We start from the raw sequence: 25,824 nt of genomic DNA, 5'->3' as shown, positions 1-25,824 counted from the left end.
TAGGGGCAAGTTGCCCCTCTCTTTCTAGCTCATTTCGTATGCCGCGCAACAAGCATTTAAGTAAATTGAAAATATGCCGGTGACGTTTGAGGGGTCGAAAAATAGGCGGCGATGTGGAGCGGGGTGGAGTGGTCATTTAAATTCAATTGTCAACGACATCTTCTTCGCCGGCTCTGCAAATCTGCGCTCAGATGTGAGCGAGTCCACAGGCATCTATCGATAGGGTAAACACTTAGAATTGTCTCGAAATCATAAGTAATTATCTTATTCTTGAAAATTTTATGAGTTATATGTATATCTCGATTAGGGTAAGTACTTTTCTTAGTAAGATTCTAGGGGACAATCAAAGCTTAATCTTCCAACTTTAACATTAGCTACCTTAAATCCATGCTCGATCTCCAGTCCTAATTAGGGATTGACCACTGTAGTCACACGTCTGTATATACATTTGCGGGTAACCACGCGAAGGGAATTCACATTTATTACTACGGATGTCGCTCAGTTAGCGTTCAACAATTGTGCCGTGTAGACCCAGTCACAGTCACAGATTCATTCATCAATTTCAGGGGAAGAAAGTGAGGCAGCATACACCGAGCACCCAGCAGCACGCAGATCACCCAGAAGCATCCAAAGCATCCACTCAAGGATGGAGCGACTGCTAACCATGTTCGAGGAGGCGGATCCCTTCGCCACGTGGTGGCCCACGATAGCGGCCCTCACGGTGGGCATTGTGATTACGGTGCGGTGAGTGCGATGAGTCAACGGAAACTGTGATATATTTTTGTATTAACCCGGCCACATTCACCACCCTACCCAGCCCCAAAAGTCCCCATTTTTATAAAAAAAATAAAAAATATAAAAACTTTCGCCTCGGACACACGTAAATAAATGTCGCAGCAGCCCAGTAAAAACTCCCCCTCTGTCGATATTCGCAAAAAAGTTTTTAAGTGGATTTCGTACAGAGATGGTGGAGAACTCGACAGGAAGTGGCTGAGCAGTGGTCCAGAGATAACCCGGATAATATGTAATATCTGAAGATTATTTTCATTTTTGTTTTTTACACCCTCCGGTACTTGAGGGTTAAGAGGGTGGGATTTATTCAAGGCGAACCACTCGTTGCCTACTGAAATCCATGCATAAAATAGGTAATTCGGATATTTTTTAAAAATGTTATATATTTAGTAATGTTAGTGGTAAACTAGTCCAGTCCAGTTTTCTCAATAATTTCATGTTCATACATCGATTAATTCATATCTAACACAGTTTTACTTGAAACTCTTTTATTAGAGAACCTACAAATTCATTCTATTGCTTTGTACAGGGTATCTTTTAGTTCAAGCACTAATTTAGCTACTGGTTTTTGTTGTTCCTGCTCCGCGAGCATCGCGGTTTTTGTGTCCCGTCACTATCTGTCGCTTCGCAGTTGCAGGTGTTAGTTAAAGCTGGGAAAGCGGAAGCGGAAATGGAAGTGACTGCAATATGGCACTAGGCACTCCCCTTGTCTCACCTCCCTCTGCACCACCTCAAAAAATGTACAAAGTGGATTTGCGAAAGTTTGGCCCAAAGTAAATGAAATGCCAAATGAATTCCAAAATGCAGGATGGCACGGCAAACTTAGCTGTAAGTGCCAAAATAAGTCTCCGCCAAATGAAGTGGAGCAAATGGAATACGGTGAAGATTATGGAGGACTGCAAAAAGATGAACTTAAAGTGCCTTCGATTGCGGGGGATGTGCACTTTTAAATTAAGCCAATTATTATCAAAGAACTATCTTCTTAAGTGAACATTTTCAAGTTCCAAAATAAGCGACACATTACAAGAGAAAATAGTTGGTTCTTTTAAAATGGCAATGGAGTAGTTGTCATTTTGTTTCAAATATGCATTATATCAAATAACATTTGTAGACAACAGGACTTACGAACAAATAAAGCAATCAAACGAATGAGAAATGAATTAAAACTCAGCCATGCGAATTAATTGAGTTCAGGACGAATAAATACTAATTAGTGATTTTTATACCTGTGTAGAGTTTAATACCCACTCTGCATGTAGGTTAGTAGGCTTTATGCTGCGCAAATTCGTTGGTTTCCCTAGGCTGGAAATTAAATAAATTGACAATTATTGTTTACACATACGCACCGAAATTAATGCACTTGAAAATGAGCGGCCAGAGTTAATCAAATCGGCAAAAGCCCTGAGGCGGACTTATGCAAATAGCCATGCTGATTCCATTAACGCCTGTCAATAAGCCAAAATTACGACTATATTCCTGTTCAAACTCTTCATAAATAGACTGCCACTACCAGACACTTGGAAAATTTTATAGGCTTAAATAAAGCCTATGGTTAATTTGGGTAAAATAATTAATAAGATCAATAATTTAACAAGTTTCACTTTTTTTAAGCTTGACTTCATACAATCTGTACTAGAGGTGTTATAAAATAAAACCTTTTTGGTGGTTATATTTAGCTAAGTGCACACACGCGACACGGACGCAGGACATCATTAAGCTACCCATGAACCACAAGCCACACCCACTGATCCCCATTCCGCCCCTTTTGCCATCCGCCACCCTTCATCTAACTGTATCCTTTACCCCCATGCCAGGACCTTAATGAGCGGCCAGCGCTGTCCGAACGATAATCAAATCAAGGAGCAAATCGTGGTGGTCACCGGCGGCAACAGCGGCATTGGCTTCGAAATAGCCCAAGCTCTGGCCGGCCGAGGTGGCCGGATAATCCTCGCCTGCCGCAATCTGGAGGCTGGGGAGCGGGCGGCGGGCATAATCAAACGTGAGCTGGGCTGCCGCACCCCACTAAACTCCCCGGACGAGGATGAAAATCCGGCGGACAGGTACTTTGTGGAGGCCCGCTACGTGGACCTCTGTTCGCTGCGGAGTGTCCATCACTTTGCCGGCCAGCTGATGGCGGAATTCGAGCGGATCGATGTGCTGGTCCACAATGCCGGAGTGGTCTTCGCCAACACCCAGGTACCCACGGAGGATGGCTTCGAACGACACAGTCAGGTGAACTACCTGGCCCCCTTCCTGCTGACCAACCTGCTCCTGCCACACCTGCAACGCTCGGAGCAGGGCCGCATCCTCTTCGTTTCCGCCCACGCCCACCAGGGCGCCAAAATCGATTTCGACGATCCGCTGAATGTCGGCACCTGGTCGGTGAAGTTCCACGCCCGCGAAGCCTTCGCCCACTCCAAGCTCTGCGTGCTCCTCGCCACCCGTTGGATGGCCAGGGAACTGAAAGGTGAGTGCCCAATGTTCGGGACCTTTTCCCCGAGAGAACTACGGAAGTGCACTCGGAGGAGCTGCCATTTTGGGCTATCACAATTGCTCAGTAGTGGCCATTGAGCGGGGAAAATTTAATTAATGAGTTTCTATTTTACTGCACTTGAACTTTGGCCTAAATTATTTTAAATTAATGTTCGTTTGAATTATTATAGTTTATTACTTCCATCAGATAGATTCAAGTATATTTAAATAACATAAATAAAATATAATTTCACATCGTTCATTCTTCATTTCTAAATCCCAGAAAAGAGTTTGAAACAATTATTATAACGATTTGTCATAACATTTTCTTTTATTGTTTTAAATTATCAAGGTAAAATAGTATAAGTAAGCCCAACTTATAACTTAACGTACATTTTCCGCTTTTAACCCGCTATAGGTAGGCCACAAACAAAGCTGTTTTTCTCGCAGTGCAGCTCCAAATATTTGCATAGCTTACACTCTGATTTATTGATGCAATCACTGCGCAATCTTGATTCCGAGAAACAAGTAACCAAGGTCCACTATTTTCCCCACAGGTACCTCGGTCACGGTCAACTGCTGCACACCAGGACTCGTCCGTGGAACTCGCCATTTTCGCAAGTAAGTGCCCAAGATCTGGATCTGGAAGCCCCAGAAGCCAAACCAAACCAAGCTGGGAAACCCGCAACCCAAATTGAAATTCAAACGAAACTGGGGCAAAGTGCAGAGCGCAGAATGCTGCTGAAACTCTAACTAAATTTTAAGCTCATTTCGTGGCCGCGCCGAAGACAACTTTTGCACTTTCATTAAGCAGCTATAGTTTGTCTCTCTCTCCCCTATCTATCACCTTCCATCTCTCTCTCTCTTTCCGGTTTCCTGTGACTTTGTATCTGCATCTGTGGGACGAGGTGGCGACTCGTTTTGATGCAATCGAAAAGTTTGCAAGTCATTCGGGTGGGACTGGAAATGGAAACCACCTTTTTTGGCAACTGCATCAAGGTAACATTTCAACCGAAGGCCAAAATCATTTGGAAATACGAAATGAGTTGGTCAAATACCGAAATCCGACCTAAAAGCAACCAGAGACTTGGGGAATCGAATTGCAGGGGGAAAAGGGTAGCATCAAATTTGGGAAAACATGTTAGCATGCAGTAACGAGAAACTAGAATTACGGAATAGATTAAATTAAAAGGTAATTGCTTTGATAATGGATATTAGAACTTCTAAAAAGTTTAGTAATGAACTGGGATTTTAAATTCAAATCACGGCCTAACTTCCACTTTTGGCCATTTCTGGTTGCCATCGATTTTCGTGCTACACGATACACAATTAGTTGCCAACACTTGGCCAAACCATAATCAGGCTTAACAATTTGCCAATGTGATGGCGATGGCTCCCCACATTGCTTCTAAATCCGATTTTAAGGCATGCAAATTAGAGGCGACTTGGCGCACAAAAAAGCAAAACCAGAGCAGCACATTTGCACAGTACACAGAAAAGGACGTGCAAACACGACAAACAGTTGCGAATTGCTGAAGGACAAAATGCCAGCAACAACAGACATCAAATGCCACATCAGCAGGACACTGAGAGAAACAGTCGTTCCATTGATTTCCTAACTAAATTAAGCTCACCGAATCTACTTTGCTCAGTAGGCCATGCGGGCTATCACTAGGAAACGAGTTAGGTGCCCGCTTACACTCATTTAAGTTATAAACAACTTACTAGATGTGCTTAATATCACATTATCATATATGATAACTACTTTCTAATTAAATAACTTAAACTTGCGTTGAGGTTTATAATCAAATTATATACATTTCTTAGCTTATGTGATCACTGCAATCACCATCATCATGACAAGGTCAGCTATTCTTAGATATATTTTTGTAACTGTGCGAGGAGCAACAACATTCCGGCCATACACAAACGACAACAGCTGCAATGAACTTTCATCCTGCCCCGCCCACTTTTCATCATCAAATGCAGATGAGCTGCCATCGAGTGGCAGTTGCCAAAAAGATATGTATGTGATAATGGCAGGAGCAGCTCCTCCAGCGGGCTGCTGTGCTGGCCAGAAGTGAAATGCGGTAATTAAAAGCGGCCAAGTCAGAGAATTGCGGGTCGGCCGCAATTGAAATGGCGGCGGGTCAAGCTCGGCTCTCACTTCTGGCCAGGCTCCGTTTGGGCCAACTTTCGCCTGCTGACCCCGCCACGTCGTCCTTTTGAGTTATGACCCAGACCCACAGTCACACAGCCCGGTGACAGATGCCTCTGCCTCTGTTGACGCTGCTGATACTGCCACTTGTGTTGGCAGCTTGTCTTTTTCCAGGAAATATGTTTTCCTCTTGGGATTGTCCCAGAAGAAAAAGTCCCGTGACTTTAGAACTCTGCTTTGCGAATTTATAAAGCTTAGTTTTATTTTCAAAATTATTGTTTGCAATCTTTTTAAAAGAAAACATCTACTTAGCTCTTCATTTCAAATTGCCTAAAAATTTTTCGGTATTCGCTACCTTGAGTACTACCCCTCTAGAATGAGGCATCTCTGATGGCCAGCATTAAGTTGGTGGCACACTGTGAACTAACTGACGGTCATGAACATGAACATGGCCGGGATACGGGATCCGGGGTTCAGTCTCCTAATGATGGACCAGAATTAATGCGAAATTTATTGATGCTTCTTAAGCTGGCACAAAAGTTGCCCTTGTTGTTTCGCTGCTTTTCTTTTTTCTGGCAGTTATAAATTAGAATTTGCCAACAATGTGCTGGTAAAAAGGTCATATTGTGACCCCGATTTCTTAGGAAATCATCTATTCAGATGGTCCAGGGTGGATAAGTTTTTAAGGATGAAGAGTTCACAGATTTATTTATTCGTGCGCGTCAACCTATTCTAACGATTTTGATTACAACCTATATTAATAGCTTAAAAAGTTTTGTAAGGGAAGAAAAGGATTCTTTCAATTTGGTTTCAACTGAGTTCAACATTTGAAGTCCACTTGGAAAGGAAAAGTTTGCAAATTGAACATGTAATATGAAATTGTACATGTAAATGAATATGAAAAAACGATTTGAAAACCAAAACATATTTTATTTTTATTCAACTTGAAATGTAATTTAAATCTCACTTTCAAGTTCTGTTTGTGGCTCCTTAAACCGACTTTAAAGTGCTAAGGAAATTAGGTTTAATGATCCATTAAATATACTTTTATGAGGCTCTCTAAAATCTTAAGTCACATTACCCAAACGAAATGAAAGATGATTTAGACGTTTCGGATAAGGCCAACAGATTAAACATCGCTCGATGGCCATTGAATTTGTGAATTATATGAGCCTGTTCATAAAGCCTGTTCGCACATGCGACGTACACATGTAAATGGTGATTTTGGGGGAAGCACATGTCCCCCAGTGGAGCCCCAAGACCAACCCCAAGCCCATAGCCCAAGCCGAGGACAATAGATGGCCAGGACCCACTCAGACCGGAGCACAATGGAACAGGTGCTCAAGTGTGTGTAGCACACACAGAGACACACACGCACACAATTGCACATTGTTAACACGACCAGCACGTACAACAAATTACACAATTCAATGGCAATAAATGATGTAAAAGAGGCTAAGGCTTAGATACAGTTCTCATGCTCATTCCCCCGAAAGGAGCTGGAGTTGGGCTGTCAGAAGCCAGGAAAGCATAATCCATCATAGACACAAATTGTACTGTCTGCATATGTACAAGTTTAACTACCCTGCTCCGTTTCCATTTCCATTTCTATTCCCATTCCCTAACTTGCTCATATTCCATTTTCCTGGCGAAGCAGAAACATTGTTAACATGCGTCATTACAATTTGCAAAATGCGATAACAATGCAATGCCAGCAAAAAGAGCCCTGAAATGGGGAAAAAGCGAGGCAAGGAAATCAAATGCCTTGGCGAGCGTACAAATCATTTGGACATAAAACGCAGCACCTTGGCAGGCGAAGGTGGAATATCGCTGTGGACAAGGACATGGTCATGCAGATGGAGATGGCACTGGAAATGGGAAAGGGTGTGGGAATAGGTCCTGCTCCTATTGCCGTGGCACGTGACCCAGGAGCAACGCCCGAAACAACGGAAAAACCAAGCCAACGAGACACAAATTACACCTTAGAGATGGGTATGCTTCTAAAAATAATCATGTATAACATTGGGACTTGATGTACGCATACAAATCAATTCTCATCATCGGACAATTATAGAAATATTTGTAAATTAAATGTCTAGTAACGAGACCATTTAGAAACCATTTACAACAGATTATAGTGATAGCGTGCACTTTCACTTTCAACACAAATGCCTCAATTTGGTTGTACTGTGAGGGCAAATCAAACAAGGCCAAGTCGAAACAAATTAAACGAGACTAACACATGCTCACCTCTAGTGGCCAAGGAAGACCCCCACTTACCCCAAAACTTGGCCAACTGCTGCGGGCAGCGGCAATAAAACAGCAAATGAACAGCGGAAGCGACATCAAGTGGCTGTACATGTAGGTGAATGTGAGCCGGGTTTCTCCACGGACTCCGATGTTGGGATGTATGGGTACTGGAACTGGAACTGGATTGCTTCATGGGCATGTGGGTAGCACTTGCCTTTTTTTTATGGTTTTAGACTTTAGAGATGATAAAAATAATAGTAGTTGTAATTCTAAATCTTAGAACCGTATTTAATACATAACTTTATCCTATTTCAATTTTTAAATCTTTATCTTGTCATTCCTAACCAAAATGTAAAAGACTGAAATCTGTCTGGTGCCTCAACCCTTAAGATGTAAATTCCTAAATAGAATATTGTTGTGTAATCAACCGTCGATTTGTAGTGCTAGAGTAACAGGTATATGATAGCCGACAAACTCAACTCTAGCGTACTATCAGTTTTTACTTACCAGATTTGTTTTTCTTTTTTCTAACACTTTTCTACTATGTGTACACTTCATTCAAAGATTTCCGCATAATATTAAAATATTTGCGTTGGCATCATAAACATTTCCATTGCAGTGTTCAGTTCGAATCTATTTCTTCCGGTGCACAAAGCTTACATGCATTGGCTTCCTGTCCAGCGGATATCTTCCTGTTGTGTTTTTTTTGCTGTTGCATTCTGTTACATGTTTTGCCTTTGCAAGTAGATTTTCTTTTTACAGACTTTGTAGCGCGAAATTGAACTTTTGTTGTACCCATACACAACTGCCCACCCCCACGTCAGCTCCCACGCTTCCTTGCTGGCATACTATGTATGTATATGTGTGTAGCATACACTTTTCATATCGGAGATAACTCTGACTTTCGTTGGCAACTGCAAAAGTGCTGAAGCAGCTGTCAGGCTCACCCGTGTACTGCAATTCCCACCCTTGCAATCCTAGCCACCCGGGCCATCCTGGCCACGCCCACATCCTGACACCCTTGAGGAATCTTTCTTCATTTTTTGCAGCTGCCATTGATGAAAGAAGCGATACCTGCTGGGCTTTCGAGATTGTGGCCGAACGCTTATCATCGGAATTCTAGTATACTGCATCATCTTGGCAGGAAGGTCAGTTTATGGTTGCGTATCTGCTCATTTTTTGCGGCCTTTATCCACTTGACAAATTATACATTTAAAGATATTTTCTGTCTTTATGCCTTTCTCTTCTGAAATTAACCTAATGAAATGGTATCCTATATAACTGAGAAATATTTTAAAGCAACCTATCTGCTGCAGCATAATCGCCAGGAAGCGACTTAGCCTGCTTAGCCTTAGTCTGCTTAAATCGCCGTCCAATAAAAACAATTAACATGGCGTATACGCTGTTAGTTTCGCCCTAGAGTGGATTCAATTTCGGCTCGTGGCCCATTTATTGTGGCATTGAAGTAAAATACTCGGAAAAGCCATGCCCTTTTCTCTCTTTCAAGCCATTTTGCTGCGCTTTTCCTTTGGCTGGCGCACTCACACGTACAGCTAAAAGATTTTCCCGGTCGGTAATAGCAGGTGGTGCAGGTCGGGGTTAAAATGAACTTTGCACCGCTGCAGCTTAGCGAGTCAGGCTGAAATTTTTCAATCCCACGAACTGCGACGGCCAAAACGGTGTGAGCATATCAGGCATGTCGGTGTATTCCAGACATGAATACAGCTTGGCTAATTGAGACGAGCAAACCAAAACTTAGGTAACATGTATATATGTCTAACGCTTTTAAATTAAAGTTTTGTAAAGTGCTCATCTAAGCCAAGCTAGAAATGTAATATTTTACATATAATTATATGTCAACGTGGCTCCCAAGCAAATTATTTTCCCAATTTTCCCAATTTCAACCGGAAATTTTATATACTCCCTTCTAAGCCCCCAATATTTCCTGACTATTCTGTGTAAACAGCCATTAATCAATGCATCCAGAGAGTAACCCCCTAGTCTAAGCCACGACCCAGCCACACACATTTATTTTGCTTTGCACTCTTTTCCCATTTTTTCCCAACAAACCATCTGCAGCCCCTGCAGCTTTCTATGCACTTTAAATATGCAACCAGTTGGCGAGCGAGAAGGGGGGTTAATGGCGGAGGGAGCAAGGACAGATACTCGTATCTATGAAAACGCTGGCGTAAAACGATGAATGGAATCAACACCAGCCTCGACCCAGTACAAGGGGATTTAACTTTTGTGGCAGTGTGGGAAGGATCCAGGGCCAGGTCAGCCCAATTCATACATAGTGATGCGAAAGGCAATCATTTATATACCTAGACGAGGTGCAGAAAAGCCATTAAACATGAATAGTTACTAGATGTACTTCATTTCATTATAGGGTATATTTATAAAAATCATTTACCTTCAAATCATTGCTTAACTCAACATGAACCTCTCTTGGAATAAACTTAGTGGACACAAATGGTATCTGATGTTATACCTAGAAAAAACCAACTATATAGACAGTACCCATCGCTGAGCACACGTGGCATCGCTTTTATGTGTGGCTTCTATCTGTGCGTACTATGATGTAAATGAAAACGAAAAGCAGTTAATGCTCAAGTCACGGAAAAAGCGTAAATGGAAAAGTTAAACGCATTAATTATTTATTTATCGTTTTATCGTGTTCAAGTGTCGGTGAACTTGCTCACCGTTCATCGTTCGTTGCCCGCCTGGAAAAACAAAAGGAAAGCGCCAAACGAGGGCGAAAAGCATTAACAACGACAGCTAAGCAAATTGTGCGCAAGTTCGTAATCCTTCCTGAAAGGCAGCATCACAAGCACTCAGAGAAAAACAATTAGGTAGATTCAAAATATGAAAAAAATTTAAATGATGTATAAATTGAGTTCTAAAGGAGTTAAATGATATGATAAGATACGTGTTTAAAAGCAACAAAAGTACTTTCCGCGCCCATTGAACATTTCTCTCAGTGTAAAAACTAAAAAGAGGGGTCAAAAGAAGTGCAGGGAGCTGGTCGGGGGCCATTTCGCACAACTCGTTGGGCTCAGACGCTGGAATTGGCTCAGTCCCAGCTGCGGAGATGGCCAAGAGCTGAAGATCTACGGATGAGGGGCTGAATTGAATGGAGGACATCTGGCGGTACGGGCGCCCTTTATCGCCATATTAAAAATGCCATTAAAACAATGCACTCAAAAGAAATGATTTAGTCAAAACTTTATAAAAACTAAACTGCGATCTAACGATTTAATTGAATGCAAAATATGGGTTGAATAATAAACAAGCTAAGGAAGAACTTCATTTCAAAGTTTGTGCATACCTTGGGAGTTTTAAGCCACTTTTATGTTTCTTAATCAAAACTTATTTTATTGGCTAAACAAGCACTCGGAAAACGTTGTGGTGAAAACAATATAAATAAATTGAAATGTAGTTTTCCCTTTCATCCTTCAACTGCCAGGATAAAGTTCACTTATCTTAGCTTAGCTCAACTAATTTATAGTTTGTAAAGAGACTGCTTGCAATTGATGTGCATATATGAAAAGTCATTATATGATTATATTATTTAAATAAAAAAGAATTCAAAAAGCAATTTAAAGGCAACCAACTCAATGGACCCTTTTCAGCGTCAACATTTCTTGGCTCCTTGTTCCCCATTTAAATAATTACCATAATTGGTTAACTTTGCAGCTCGCCGCTGATGTCGTCCCTCTGCGTGAAGGCGGTCACCTACCCGTGGATGTGGCTGTTCATGAAGAACGCCTACGAGGGCGCCCAGTGCGCCATCCGCTTGGTCACCGATCCCCAGCTGAAGGAAGTCACCGGCGAGTACTTTAAGTGAGTAGTTGCCATGGCCACTCCACTCAACTGCACTCCGGTTTCTGTTGGCCGCATTAGCAGCACTTTGTTGGCCTCTTTCTGCAGCACAGCCCCCTCAAAACAGCCCCTTTTTTGTCCGTTGCAGTGATTGCGAAATTGCGGAAAGTTCGGTGACGGGCCAAGACAAGGAGTTGGCCAAGAAGCTGTATATGCAAACCATAAAAACCCTCGAAAGCGTTACCAAACTAACCGTCGACAGGGAGGAGTACGGCTTGGATTTGCAGCTGGAGATGGAGTCTGAGCTGAGGCTGGAAGCCCCGGAGGAAGCGGAACCGGAAACGGAAACGAACCAGGCAGCGGATGAAAAGAAGTGGCAGGGGGATGGAGAGACGGAGCAACGGTAGTCATTGGAGTGATTTATGCCTGGCACGCGGCCAGAGTACCTTGGAGAATGCCAACTGCAACGTCTATTTGCATTCGGTTTAACAATTGCCGCATTAGGCAGCCTCCCTGCGCCCCTTTTTTATGTGGACCCCTGACTTTGTATGGCCCCCTTATTCCCCGGAAATAAATGCAACTTTAATGTGCGAGCAGCCTGAAATTGCAGAGTTTGTACTTTTCGAGCAGCACAACCCTTTGATTTATTCCCAATTTAAAATGCTCTCGTTTGAACGGGAATCCCTGCAAAAATCCCAAATGGACAGTCGCAAGCAATTCGGGTAAATAATAGAAATGGATGGGGGATTTAAGGGGAATTTTAGAATAGGGAGAATGGAAAGACTTCTTTTTTAAGGAAAAATGTTCCTATAAAATTTACAAAATTATTATAAAATTGATATAATTCCAATTATATCTTTACTTATTCATTTATACATTTCCCAGTCGAACTGAAATAATCCGAAACAACTAACGTTCAAAGATTATTTCCATTCCCACATCGATGCCCCAAATAAAACCCGAAATACCAGTGCCGAATTGTAATCGTAAATTTAGAAGACCAAATGCTGGGAAATCCATGGACACAAGCTTGAATGGAGCATGGAGAATGAGCTAATTGCGAAATGTTTTTCGCTCCGTCTAAATTTGGTCTCCTTCAAACCCCTAACCCCCGATCCCTGGGCCAAATGGAAACGCGTGCCAACAAACTGTTGCTTACCAGCAACAACAACGAGGACTTGAACTTACACAGATACTCGCCCAAATACATATGTATGAGTGTGTACGGCTGTATGGACGGAAAACGAACCGGAGATGCAAGGCCAATTATTTTTAGTTCAGCTAAAACCGATTTCCATTATAATGTGTGTACAATCCACAATGCGAGGCTTAGACGAGGACATGCCAGGGGCAGACAGCCGGCAGAATTCTACATTCCGAGGACCCGTACCCCATCTACACAGACAACAAAAAGACACAGTTTTTACTACTAAACCTGACTTAATGCTTTAAGAATGTTTCTATTGTGTTTAAAACCTTTTTAGTCTGATGTGATGTGAAGTGAAAGGTATTTTGTACAGTCTTTGTAGCATCATAGTAATATTTTTATTCCCCCATAATAATTACATGAAAGTGAAGTATTTTAAATATCAGTGTAAATATTACACCACAATAGTTCTCCATGTAGCAGGACACATGCAACTGTCTCGACGCAGCCTCGCTTTGTATGCTATGGAAAATCTCTTTATTATATTACGTGCGACGCTTGTGTTGTCAGTTGGCAGGCGGCACAGCGCCAGCAACAAAAGCCATTCACCCTCCTTTGGAAAAATGGCCTCCCATCACCCAAGACCTACTACCAACCACCGCCCACCTCCCACACACATCCGCCCCATTTTTCCGGGACGGGGTAAGCGCCATGTGTTGCCAGAGCAATTTTATGCTTCCCTTTTCGAAGTTGCTTCGTGTGACTGGCCCAGTTCTTTTCCGCCCATTTTTCCCCATTTTTCTGACTCTGATGTTTTTCCGAAATGAAAAGCTCTTAGCGTGGAAAAGCGATTACGATGCTGGCGAAAAGCTTTACGTTTCCGGTTACCTTTCCGCCGCAACGTGTTACCGTAATGTGCATTTTACGCGCTTCAGTTTGGCTGACTAAAATGGGGATCCCCTGAGTTCCTCAAGCTACTGACCTCCAGTGTGGCGTGTGCATTCACTGAAAGTCGCTGAATCACTGTGGAGGAATTTTTCCAGTGCAGACTAAAGCTTTTCGGGAGCGGCGCAAGCAACAGTCGCCCATAAAAAGCCCGCTCACTTGACTCTCTTCAAATGGCGCGCTTATCTCTTACATTTCGACTGCTCTTTATTTATTTAGATTTTTTTGTGCATTTAAAAGAATCAAAACATTACGTATACGTACACAATGTTTGGTTGGCTTTATTTTAAATAAATAGAATAAATGTAACAAATATATTTGGTAATACCTAAATGATGTTAGTGTAAACACTTTCCTTTACTGCTAACTATTATTATTTATATAAAACTTTTACATATCTGTAAATATTACGTAATGTGTAAAAGTAGATGTGTAAATAAACCCTAAAACAAAAATATATAAATTTGAACCTGAAATTATAAATTAAAACGTATTACTTTTAGATCTATTGGCCAATACCTGTCAACCCTGGCAACTCTTATGCGTAACCTATCATCTGTTTGCGCAAAAGTGGTCAGTTTCAACATTCAAGCTTTCAAGACACCTGTGAGAAAGTGGGAAAGCTTGGCGAGCATGGCTTTCACCTCTTTCAGCGCCGATTGTAAACAAACGCCCAGCCGAAATTGAGAAGAGTAAATAAACAATCGAGAGGCCGAAATAAAATAGAATCAAATTGCGGAAGCGCGTCAAGAACGCCAGAAATGTGGCAAGTGATTCGGTGTTTGAAATCAGCATCCTAGGAATTGGGAGCACTCTGCCCCCAAAATGCTCTCCCGCTCGAGAATTTCTATGGGGGATTTGTGCGGTGAAAGAGAGCATAAACCCGAGTCCAAATCGAGAGTTGAGTTGAGCTCGGCAATTTCATTTGGATTTGCCTTTTCAGCCGCTGCTGCTGATTTTTTGCGATTGCCGCCGATGGCTGCTTGTGGAAATTTCGATTCAGTTGCGCGGCGGTCGAGGCGAAGTGCAAACGTGCGAAATTTTCTCGTTGGCCTCAGCGACAGAAACAGCGCAACGTGGACATGTCCACGATGCTGCCACATAAATAGGAAAACAGGGAACGGCAAGAAGAAGGGAAAATACTACGACACACACACAAGCGCGCAGAAACGGCAAACAAATATTGAAAATTCTAAGGAAAAGCGCCCAGGGAAATGGGGCACGAGCGAAGGTGTGTTGGTATTCTAGCTTCTGTCCGTGTGCATATTAATTATTCAAATTAATTGCAAGACATTTTCAACAAGTCTTTATATATATGCGCTATGTGCTTATATATGCATGTACATTCGCCAAGTGTTGCATCTTAAATGAGTGTAAAAAATAATCGACGGAAAGTCGGCCAAAGTCGTCGAGGGATGCCAGCTGAAAACAAATTAAGTCGAATGATACTTTTCCGAGAAACATTAAAATTTAAGTGTCACAGTCGGCTCCTTGGCAGTTTCCCGAGTTTTCCGAGCTTCCCAGCTCCCGTAATTATATCATCCTGTGCCCAAGTGGAGTGCTTTTGTTGCTAATTTGCTACGCGTCGTTGTTGGTGGTCGTGAGTGGTAGTTTGTGTTGAATTCCAGTCCTTACGAGACATATAATTATGATATTGATATGCAAGCTATTCGAATGGGAAAATAAGTATATGTATATGAGACTTCATTCATTTCTACGGGGTCCTGTTCAATGGTTCTCAACCCTTAGAAAGGATTGAATTCCTATTTTAATACGTAATTTATTTAACTTCGTATTTCTTCAATAACATAATATGAAACCAAGTGTAAAAAATAAAAAAAAATACTTTCTAATTAAATGTATATTGATAAATTTATCAGTAAAGATGTGTTATACAAGTATGGTTTTGTAACTGAGAATAGGAACACTTAGTTAATAAATCTTACTGAGGACCACCTGTACCATTGTCCTGCCACGCTCCAATGCAAATGTTTGTCTGCGCCCGCGCCCGTTAATATTTATTTGCTCCTTTGGGCGGGGGAAGCTCACTCCCACTCCCTTTCCCATTTCAGAGTCCACCATCCACTTGAGCTAGAAAAACAAACAGAAACACATTCGAGTTGTTCCTGGCCTTGGTATTTATATGGCTGGTGCGTCAGGCTCAATAAACTAGAACCATTATCGCAGCTACTTGGTTCTCTAGAGATTTCACACGAGCTTTATTCCTCTCCTACATGTTCTAATTTAGGTTTTGTGTTTAAGTGTTATCTATATCTGAAATACGTTTCAAAACTTCATGCATTTCGCTCTTAAAACAATGCAGAAATCTTCATATCTGTGGTTTATTTCTGTAGTACCCCTCTGTAATATAGAGCCCATCTTATCCTCTCTCTGAAGTGATCATTTTTTCGCGCACTGCATGGGATTTTCTTGGACTCATCCCACAGTGGAATTTGAACTTGGCGTGGCATCATCAGCGCATCTCGTTCTCGCTTTCGCTCCCGGCTTGGAATTATTATCACCTTGCTAATTATCTATTGATGATAATGGTGATGCCACTCGATGCCCCCTCTTTATCGCACCCCGTAGCCCCGTCTCGTTCTTCTTTTCTTATCAGACTATGAAAAGAGCCCGCGACTTTTGCGTCGGCTGTGACTATTTGCATTTCGCTTCGCTCTGTGTTTGTTTCACATGAACCTAAGAATTCCAATTCTATGAATATTCCAACAATTAAACATGTGAGGACGCACAGCCTACCGATAACCGAGGGGGATGGCAATAAAAATCACATGAAAACTCAGCTTTCAACCAACTTTTTATTTAGCGACCATTATGAATTCCACACTGGAGAAGTTTGAATATCATAATGTTAATGTTGCAATTCATTTTTCTAAGCAAAACAGTCGATGAGAAACATTTTAAATTAACAAATACACGTTCGTAACACAATTAATGAACTCAAATTTGTTTTGTTATTTCAGCAACGAGCTGCTGTTATTTATTGATCACTTTAAAATCTAAATATATTTTCGAACTACTTACATATTATTTGAGTAACGAAACACGAAATTGACTTAATTGTTTCAGAAGCATTTCCAACTGATTCGTAATTATATATTTCTGTTTTCTCGTTTTGTTGGTCTAATCATTAAGATACCAATTGAGAAAACTCACAAGCCAGTTGGAAATTAATTAATCATACTTAATATACTTAATGTTATCAGAAAATATTTAAATTACTAATATCTATTTTCTAAAAATATACTAGATTTTAGTGAAAGTTAATAATATTTTGCTTTGTTATTTCCTTGCCACTTTAAGGCAAATTAATAATTTCTTTCATCGCTAACAACAACTGCACGCTTGCCACTACTTCAGTAACCGTCACAATGCAAGGAAATAACCTTGGCCCTGGGGCCGTCCAACGGTAATGGGAAAATCGCTTATCAAACCTCAGACCACCGACCCAACACCACCCCACCTATGTTAGCCCACCCCCTCAGGTAGTTTTCTCGCACAGCCTTGACAATGACAACGAGTGAAGAAAGGCGCTAAGTGGGCGCTCTCGATGCGGGGAAAGAGTACGGAAGGTGCAGAGTAGAACGCGAGGGAGAAAGCCCGATGGGGGCGGAAGGTGGAGCGGGGGAAATAGGAGAGTGCGCCCGTAACAACAAACAAACAAAGGAAACAAACAAACTGGGAAACAAATGGGGCGCAGGGGCGGGGAAGTAGGACTATGCCGGGTCGAGTGCTGTGGTTCATGGCTCACACTCACACACGTCTCGGCCGCTCACTCTCTCTCACTCTGTTGCCATCTCGCTCTTCGGCGCTCTGGCCTTGTCTTGCTCTACACATTTGTCTACACTGACAAATTTCATTACAAAATATTGAAGTGAGGTAAATATTTCTATTCAGAACATAACATACAGTTGCCCAAAAAGGCAACTTAACTTAAATGAACTTAAAATAAATTTTCAAAATTTATATTTGATGTTAAAGAATTAAAAAAGATTTGAATAAGAAAGTAATAAACAAGTTAACTACCCATTAAAATATCTAAACTTTATTTCTTGGTTTATGTATATATTTGATAGACTTAAAAACTTTTGTTGGAACACAATAGGGTTTCTTGAAAATGTTAATTATATTATTAAAATAAAACATACTAATATCAAAACTAAGGTGCTAAAGGGTAAAAATGTGTTTGTAATGCATTATCTACTGCTTTAAACCGGAATTAATGTTATAATTTCAAGTATTCAGTTATTTATTTATTCATTTATTTAATTTATTTTCCGCAGTGCCGCCAAACGGGTTTTGAGTTGTTTTTGCGCTGGCTACTGGGTCTCAGCTTGAGTTTGGGCCTGGGCTTGGGTATAGGTATGGGCTTGGGTTGGGGATCTTTATGGGGTTTTGTGTCTGGGTCTGAGACTGCGACTACCAAGACTACCACGACTGCGACTGGAACTGGGACTGGGTCTCTGGCATCGTCGGCGGCTTTGGAAGTCAGTTGGCCAAGTCAGTTGCTCTTTTGGCTTAACAAACTCAGAACGTGCCGCGGCGACGATGGCAGAGACATCGAATTGCAGCGCATAGAATAAAATAGACAGCAGGAGCTGAAATCGAGGCAAGAGCAAGAGTAGGAGCAAGAGTTGGGCTTAGTCATCATGGCCAAGCGGCATCCATCGGATGCAAGGCGCTGAAAAGGTTCTCCCAGGCACGAGTAGTGTGTATTTGCCAGATAAATTATTAAGTGATGTTCGGTGGGGCAGCTTGTTGCTGGTGTTGTTATGTAAATGGCGAATGTATCTCTTGGATACCATAACGTATCTTAATATCGGAGTGTGTACGTGTTTCAGCCTTGACTTTAGGCCTCTGCGCTTCGTCTTTTGCGTGTGCTGGTGCTCCAATTTCGGCTATTTCTCGCCGATGGTATCTTTTCTGGGACAAAAGCACTTGAAAATTGTGGAGCAGCGAAGCAGCCTCCGTGCTCCGCCATCAGATGCCAGGAAAAGCACTTCAAGTGAAATTCAAAACGCACTCGGCTCCCATCTGCGACTTTTGACTGATACACCTACCTAAAAAAAACAACGAATCAACGAAAATCCAGAAAAGCGGAGAAAAAGCGCCGAGATACAATTTTAGAAAGTTGCCTGACAGCCGAGAGCGCAGAGTCGCTTTCTGGGCTCTCGTTTTGTTGTTCTTCTTCCACAATTTCTTCTTCACTTCTTATAATTTCTCTCTCCCTTTCTTTCTTCACTTCCAATGGTATTCCTTTCACGGCCGGCACACATATTTTCCGTCATGATTTTTTAATTATTTTTTAATGCCTCACACACACTCCATAAATGGGTCACAAACAGGAAGGGCACTTCAAAATAATTGGTAGGAATTCAAATCGCCCCGCGCAAGTTTCCCAGGGCGATCTTATCTTTCTAGTTTTTCCCATCGCAATTAGCAACCAGTTTTTTGTATATAAATATAATGACAGAATACATATGGCCAATCGCGGCATACGTAATGGCCACTGAATCGGGCATTCGACTGCCGTATTATTTATGGCCTCATTGTCTCAGTGCTACACGTTTGCCATGACCTAACTTAATAGTCCGCACACAGTTAATTATCCTGTGAATTAGAAATCGAGTATATATTTGTTATTAGGAATAAATACTCTATAACTTGTGCGTTAGGAACTTTACTTTTGTGACTTAGTGCAAATGAATAGTCAAATTTTATACGATATATGTATGTGACGAACCTGTGCGAAATATTCACAAAGGTTCCCTTTGGAGTAAGCATTGTGATCCGAGCTCAAATATTTTCTGTTGCTAAGTAAAGAGCATTTATCGTGAAACTCGAAATGGCTTTCTGTGTAATCCTTCTCCACTATCCTTGCAGTTTGTCTCCGTGATCCAGAGGAGGTGGTGTGGTGACAAATCTGGTGCATATACCTCATCTGGACACATAGAGCCGTAACCGACTGCAATCCTTGAACCGCAAACGACTCCGAACCGCAGCCGAAACAGAAGGCAGCCAGAGCATAAGGATAACGGTGGCAGGAGCAGCAGCAGTAGCAGCATTAAACTTACGTTTGTCCTTGGCATTCGCAATAGCAAGTGGCAAGAAGCCCCGAGAAATCACTGCAAGCGAAGCGGAAAAGAGGAATTTTATTTGGATCCGAGGACAAGACAGGAGCTCCGTGAGCGAGGGGATACCCCGCACCACTGCAATCCTGGCCCAACGCAACCACAGTACCTCCAACGGCAGCAGCGCAGCCAGCGGCGGCAGCGTTCCCGTTATCATGGAGGGTCCCGAAGTCACATTCCTTTTCCAATTCGGCAGCGTCCGCGATGCGGTCTGTGTGCCCGCCAATTCTCTGACCCTCAAGACGCTCAAGGACCTGGCCTGCGATTTCATCAACACAAAGGTGAGGCCAGGGGCACAACACTAACCAATTTCACTTAGCGCAGCGTGTGATTTAGGGGCATCAATAATATTTGCTTTAACTGTAAAATATAATATAATAAATACGTATTTGGAAATGGTTCAAGCTGCTGTAGTCACAAAGTATTCTTTGGTACCAAAGAATTAGTCGAATTGCGGTACTAGCTACCGAAATACCAAAGGAGGTCAACATCTGAAGCCATTTAGTTAATTATGCAAGCTGCTTCCAGTAAACATGTCAATTGTAGAATATTTGAACAGAAGTCGGATGGCTGGATGGTCACCATTCTATGCAGTTGGACCAAACGCTTCAGTGGGTTTTCCTATAATTTTTTTTAATAAAAAAATAATCAATTAAAAACTTGCTTACTAGGAAGTAAATAACTAAATAGTTATTCCCCACAGGGACTTAAGGCAATGCGAAGATCAAGCATTTTGCCACAGAAATTAGTTTTGTATCCAACACCAGAATTAAGTCATAGGACACTGTGTTTCTAGCAGCCAAGTGGAAAGGTCGGATTAATGCATGTATGTGTGCACAATAATTGCTTTATTTCATTAAGTAAGTCCAAGTTACATAGGCATGTACTCGATTCCGCATGGCCCGTTGCCCCTCGTGACGCAGCTACCCATGGCCAATTCAATTAACCAGGCAGCAACTGGTGGCGTTCCTAAGTTCCATAACCATCCATTGCAAACGACAGCTGCTCCAGACACGTCTCCCACCGTCCCCATCCGGTTCCCCACCAGCCGGAAATCCACCTCCAAATGCGTACAACTTTGCCCAGGAGAACGGGAGTGGTGAATGGTTAATTTGGTTTGCGAAGGATCTAAGAACCATGGACCCTTAAATGGCCCCTTGCATATGTGTACATGTCTTCGCCATGACTGGCAGTAGATTTTATCAATTAACTGCAGAAAAGCTGGTATTTCATCAAGTCACACAATGGTTCGTGGTTTTCGATGAATATTCCAACCACCAGTGTCATCCCACAACTTAGCTTCCTTCTGGGCTGCTCATATACTCGTATGGAGTATTTATTGTTCGGTTCGGCTCAATAAATATTAGCAACCTATGGGTCATTATTTTCTCTAATTTGTAAGGGTATTTGCAACTGTGTAGATATAAAGCAAACAAGCCCACAATGTTCAGTTTCGTGCATATGGCAGCTGGATCTTATCGGGCAATCAATTAAGATACGAATATGATATGATAATGGTTCGGCCAATGCAAAAATAAGCGTTAAATGAAGCCGAACATCGCCAACGCCAATGGCCAATGCCCATGGCATTGTCATTGTCTTTGCCACAATCACTATCACCACCGCATTCACAGTGCTCACACCCACGTTCTGCTGGCCATTTCAGATCCCGGACAGCGGACTCACGTACCTCTCGGAACGCATTCTGCTCTTCGTCCACGACTACAGCACCCCGAATGTGCTGCACATCATCAACTCGGCAGCGGAGGTGGTGGACGAGACCCTCGTGGAAATCGTGCTGACCGCCAGTCGTAAGTAGCCAGTCCGCAAGCCGGGCTTGGGATTCAACCCACTCCCTCGGGGGGCCAAAGTTCGTCGACGACAGCACTCATCCAATTCATTAACTGGCAAAGGGCATGGTCGAGATGAATGTGTTGAAACTGTGACTGGAAATGGTCAAAAATGTCATAAATATTCATTTCAAAGGTTATTTTTAATCTAAGTTTATCAAGTGTCAATACCTTTTTACAAAGTAATATATTCCTTGGATGAACATAATAACTAATTATAATAAGTAGTTATATTTTAATATTGGTTATGATTCTACAGTTTAACTAAATTTCCGACCAAAGAGAACAAGCTATAAGTTTCAATAGTAATTCGTTGATGCCTTTTAGAAATCATATCCATTTTGGTAAACTAACTCATATTGCTTATGCCACTCATATAAGCAGACCCCACTTTAAAGTTTTTTCTTCTCCCCACACTGAAGCCATCCTGTATCCGACCTCCGAGATGCCGACCCTCAAGCCGCACAGCCTGAATGTGCATTCCTACAAGGGACCGACCTTCTGTGATTTCTGCGGCGAGATGCTGTTTGGCCTGGTGCGGCAGGGCCTCAAGTGCGACGGTATGTGAATCAGAGTGTGACATCAGAGGGGGCAAAGCAATTTCACTAATCGCCAAACGTATCCTTGCATTCCGCCCACAGGATGCGGCCAGAACTATCACAAGCGCTGCGTGGTGAAAATCCCGAACAACTGCAACCGCTCCAATGACGCCACCTCGCGGCGCTCCTTCACGCTCCAGGCGCCCCGCAGTCCGTCCGGCAGCTCCCAGCAGTCGCTCGTCTCCACGGAGGACTCGACCGGACGGAACGACTCGAGCAGCTCACTGGTAAAGCGCATGTCGGACCTTATGAATGATATTATTAAGAATTGACGGCCAGACAGGACCTTTCATTTTCGCTATCATAAGCATATACAGTGTGTGTCTGTTTGTGTGAGTGTGAGATACTGCGTATGTGCGTGTGTGATTGTGTGTGTGTACGTCCTTTAAGGGTGGTGGTAGTTGATAGTTTCCGCTTGTCCTGACTGCGAGCTTTTCAAATTGTACTTAAAGTGGCTCACACTTTTAATTTGTATTATTTTCACGCTTTTTCTAATAAACTTTTTATACTGCGGACATTAAACGCTTTATTAACTATTTAGAGCACTCGTAGGGGGGTTTGAAAACTTCATTCTATTGTGACTGGGGATACCACTTTAACCATCTGATGTCAGGAAAATTAAGGATACAGTTAAAAAGTCACTTATTCCTCATATTCATATAATCCTCCTAAAAGTTCGTTTTAGATTTGCGATTGCTTTCGTGCACTCTTTATCTATACATCAACAAAAGTTTGATTTAAAATATTTCTTCCTTCTAAGTCCTTTTCTGTAAGCGAGTATAATTTCCCAAAACACTGAAGCCATCCTACGAGTTCCCCGCAATCCTTCCAAAAAAAATCTTGGAATGAGGTTTCAAGAGAAGCTAGCTAAATTATGAAAATTAGTTTTGCCCAATTAACGCTATTAAAGGAGACCTGCCCACAGGGAATACCCCATGCGCATCCATCTCCAGAGCCTCTTCATTTGCTAATTAAGTAACCTGCCTTCCATAATTCCCAGAATATTCCCGGTCGCCATCAAAGGACCCATTCGTCGGGCAGCCGGAACGGACTGATGGTGCTCCGTATTCCTCACACATTCATGGTGCACACATACGGTATTCCCACAGTGTGCCAGCTGTGCAAGAAGCTACTGAAAGGACTCTTCAAGCAGGGCCTCCAGTGCCGGGACTGCCAGTACAACACGCACAAGAAGTGCATGGACAAGGTGCCCCACGATTGCACGGGTGAAGCCCAACTAAGCCACCTGCAGATCCAGGCCGGAGCCAAGGAGCGGGACAACTTCTTCCGCGAGGAGTTTGACGACAGTGACGGCGACGACGGATCCGAGTATGGCAAGTACAAGTCGGCCGTGTCGAGCGGTGTGAATCTAGTGGCCGGAAGACCCAGAGAAGCACCTAAAGCCTTGACAAACGCCCACAATTCACCGCCCGAGCTGGTCAATGGAGGACTGGGCGATGATTCCAGCGTCGGAGGTGGTGAGACCAGCAAGTCCAGTAGCGATGGCCAGTCGGAGCAGTCTCAATCCTCCAACTCCTCCTCGCCCAGTGCCAATATCCCGCTGATGAGGATCGTCCAGTCCGTGAAGCACACCAAGAAACGCGGGGGGCAGGCCCTAAAGGAGGGCTGGCTGGTGCACTACACCTCGCTGGACAAGGCAGTGAAACGATACTACTGGAGACTGGACTCCAAGACCATCACACTGTTCGTCTCAGAACAGGGGAGCAAGTACCACAAGGAGCTGCCGCTGGCGGAGCTCCTGTCTATCGAAAGCCACCTTGGAGATCCCCGGCCGGAGTGCAACTACTGCTTCGAGCTGCGCCTTCCCAATCTCAGCTACTTCGTCGGACAGGATCCGCAGGTGGGCGCCAAGGAGGAGGAGGCCGTCAGACTTCCTCCGCCGGACAGCGGAATTGGAAGCGACATTGCCAAGAGCTGGGAGACCAGCATCCGGCAGGCCTTCATGCACGTCACCAATACGCGTAAGTATTGCGAGTATGGTTGTAAACGGTGCATCAGAACGCTTTGTTTCCTTTCCAGAATGCTGCGAGTCGGAGGAGCAGGTGCAGGACATGGGCCAGCTGTACCAGATCTTTCCGGATGAAGTCCTCGGTTCCGGGCAGTTTGGCGTGGTCTACGGCGGCGTACACAAAAAGACGCAGCGAGAGGTGGCCATCAAGGTGATCGACAAGCTGCGCTTTCCCACCAAACAGGAGGCGCAGCTGAAGAACGAGGTGGCCATCCTGCAGAACATCTCGCACTGCGGCGTCGTCAATCTGGAGCGGATGTTTGAGACTCCGGAGCGTATCTTCGTGGTGATGGAGAAACTCAAGGGCGACATGCTGGAGATGATCCTGTCGCATGCGAGGGGCCGTCTGAGTGAGCGGGTTACCAAGTTCCTGATCACCCAGATTCTGATTGCCCTGAAGTACCTGCACTCGCAAAACATCGTCCACTGCGATCTGAAGCCGGAGAACGTGCTGCTCTCCTCGGACGCCGAGTTCCCGCAGGTGAAGCTCTGCGACTTTGGCTACGCCCGGATCATCGGCGAGAAGTCTTTCCGGCGCTCGGTGGTTGGCACTCCGGCCTACCTGGCACCGGAAGTGCTGCGTAACAAGGGCTACAACCGATCTCTGGACATGTGGAGCGTGGGCGTCATCATCTACGTGAGCTTAAGCGGCACATTCCCCTTTAACGAGGAGGAGGACATCAACGACCAGATCCAGAATGCGGCCTTCATGTATCCACCAAATCCCTGGAAGGAGATCTCCTCCAATGGTGCGTTTAGAGCTTTGGCTACAAGATTGCCTAGGTTAATCAATGAATTTTCTCTGAATCTCCCCAGCCATCGACCTGATCAACAACCTGCTGCAGGTGAAGCAGCGCAAGCGGTACACGGTGGACAAGAGTCTGCTGCACTACTGGCTGCAGGACAAGCAGACGTACCGCGACCTCCGGAACCTGGAGACCCAGGTGGGTGCCGGACGGTACCTAACCCACGAGGCGGACGACCTGCGCTGGGACTGCGTGGGCGACATGTGACCTGGCTGTGAGTCCGAGGCGATTCTCGAGGGCACCACCGAGATAATCAGATGCAGCGCCACCACCACCGAGAGCTATCGCCGATCTCCGAAAGACTGCGCCGGATGCCATCGGCTGTCGGATTGCGGGAACTCGCCCAAGTCGGAGGCCATGAGCGACAGGGCGCTGAAGTGGATGCGGTTCCACCTCTGCCGGCACATCAAATAGCAGGACAACCTTATTGCGTAGTCCATAAGTTTATCCTATCTCTCTAACTCGCTTCTCGATTGATATCCGCTAAACGAATGAACACTCTTCTTACCACTTACCACTTACGACTCTGTGTGCTAAACTTTTCTCTAGAATCAAAATTAGTCGATAGCTTTAATTTGTTAACCACCTAAAGGCAACTCTTATGAATAATACACAAATACCTAATATACATACGTGAAAATAAAACCCACACCTAACTGTGAAGCTCAGATCCAGTTTGTTACCAATGGTCATAAGTTACAAGAAGACACCAAACCAAACGAATGGCAGAGAAATATAGCTTAATAAACAACGCTCGACAATTAGGAACACACTTGGCGCATTTACTTACAGTCGCGGGCAAAAG

At 43.5% G+C, this 25,824-nt stretch overlaps 2 protein-coding genes and 1 long non-coding RNA gene across 4 annotated transcripts; all 3 read left to right on the top strand.

The window, feature by feature from the left end:
* Positions 1 to 497: 497 nt before the first annotated feature.
* Positions 498 to 12,098, top strand: LOC120321811 (retinol dehydrogenase 13). The gene is made up of 5 exons (XM_039375750.1): positions 498 to 744; positions 2,607 to 3,259; positions 3,822 to 3,885; positions 11,369 to 11,515; positions 11,643 to 12,098. The coding sequence occupies exons 1-5, from the start codon at positions 647 to 649 to the stop codon at positions 11,899 to 11,901; spliced, it is 1,221 nt and encodes a 406-aa protein (XP_039231684.1). The 5' UTR covers positions 498 to 646; the 3' UTR covers positions 11,902 to 12,098.
* A 2,482-nt stretch (positions 12,099 to 14,580) lies between these two features.
* On the top strand, positions 14,581 to 25,791 carry LOC6535550 (serine/threonine-protein kinase D3). Its single transcript, XM_039375477.2, has 8 exons — positions 14,581 to 14,817; positions 19,488 to 20,016; positions 21,402 to 21,546; positions 22,008 to 22,145; positions 22,227 to 22,411; positions 23,185 to 24,166; positions 24,225 to 24,962; positions 25,030 to 25,791. The coding sequence occupies exons 2-8, from the start codon at positions 19,891 to 19,893 to the stop codon at positions 25,224 to 25,226; spliced, it is 2,511 nt and encodes an 836-aa protein (XP_039231411.1). The 5' UTR covers positions 14,581 to 14,817; positions 19,488 to 19,890; the 3' UTR covers positions 25,227 to 25,791.
* On the top strand, positions 20,027 to 21,109 carry LOC120321752. 2 transcript variants are annotated; one of them, XR_005561470.1, is made up of 3 exons: positions 20,027 to 20,346; positions 20,439 to 20,561; positions 20,615 to 21,109. It is a non-coding gene; the product is annotated as an uncharacterized LOC120321752 (long non-coding RNA). The 2 variants fall into 2 exon arrangements; XR_005561469.1 differs by having other exon boundaries at positions 20,407 to 20,561.
* Positions 25,792 to 25,824: the final 33 nt, after the last annotated feature.

The sequence above is a fragment of the Drosophila yakuba genome, chromosome 3R (assembly GCF_016746365.2).
Source record: "Drosophila yakuba strain Tai18E2 chromosome 3R, Prin_Dyak_Tai18E2_2.1, whole genome shotgun sequence".
In the NCBI taxonomy this organism is placed as follows: Eukaryota; Metazoa; Arthropoda; class Insecta; order Diptera; family Drosophilidae; genus Drosophila; species Drosophila yakuba.
This window is presented reverse-complemented; position numbering and strand designations above follow the sequence as displayed.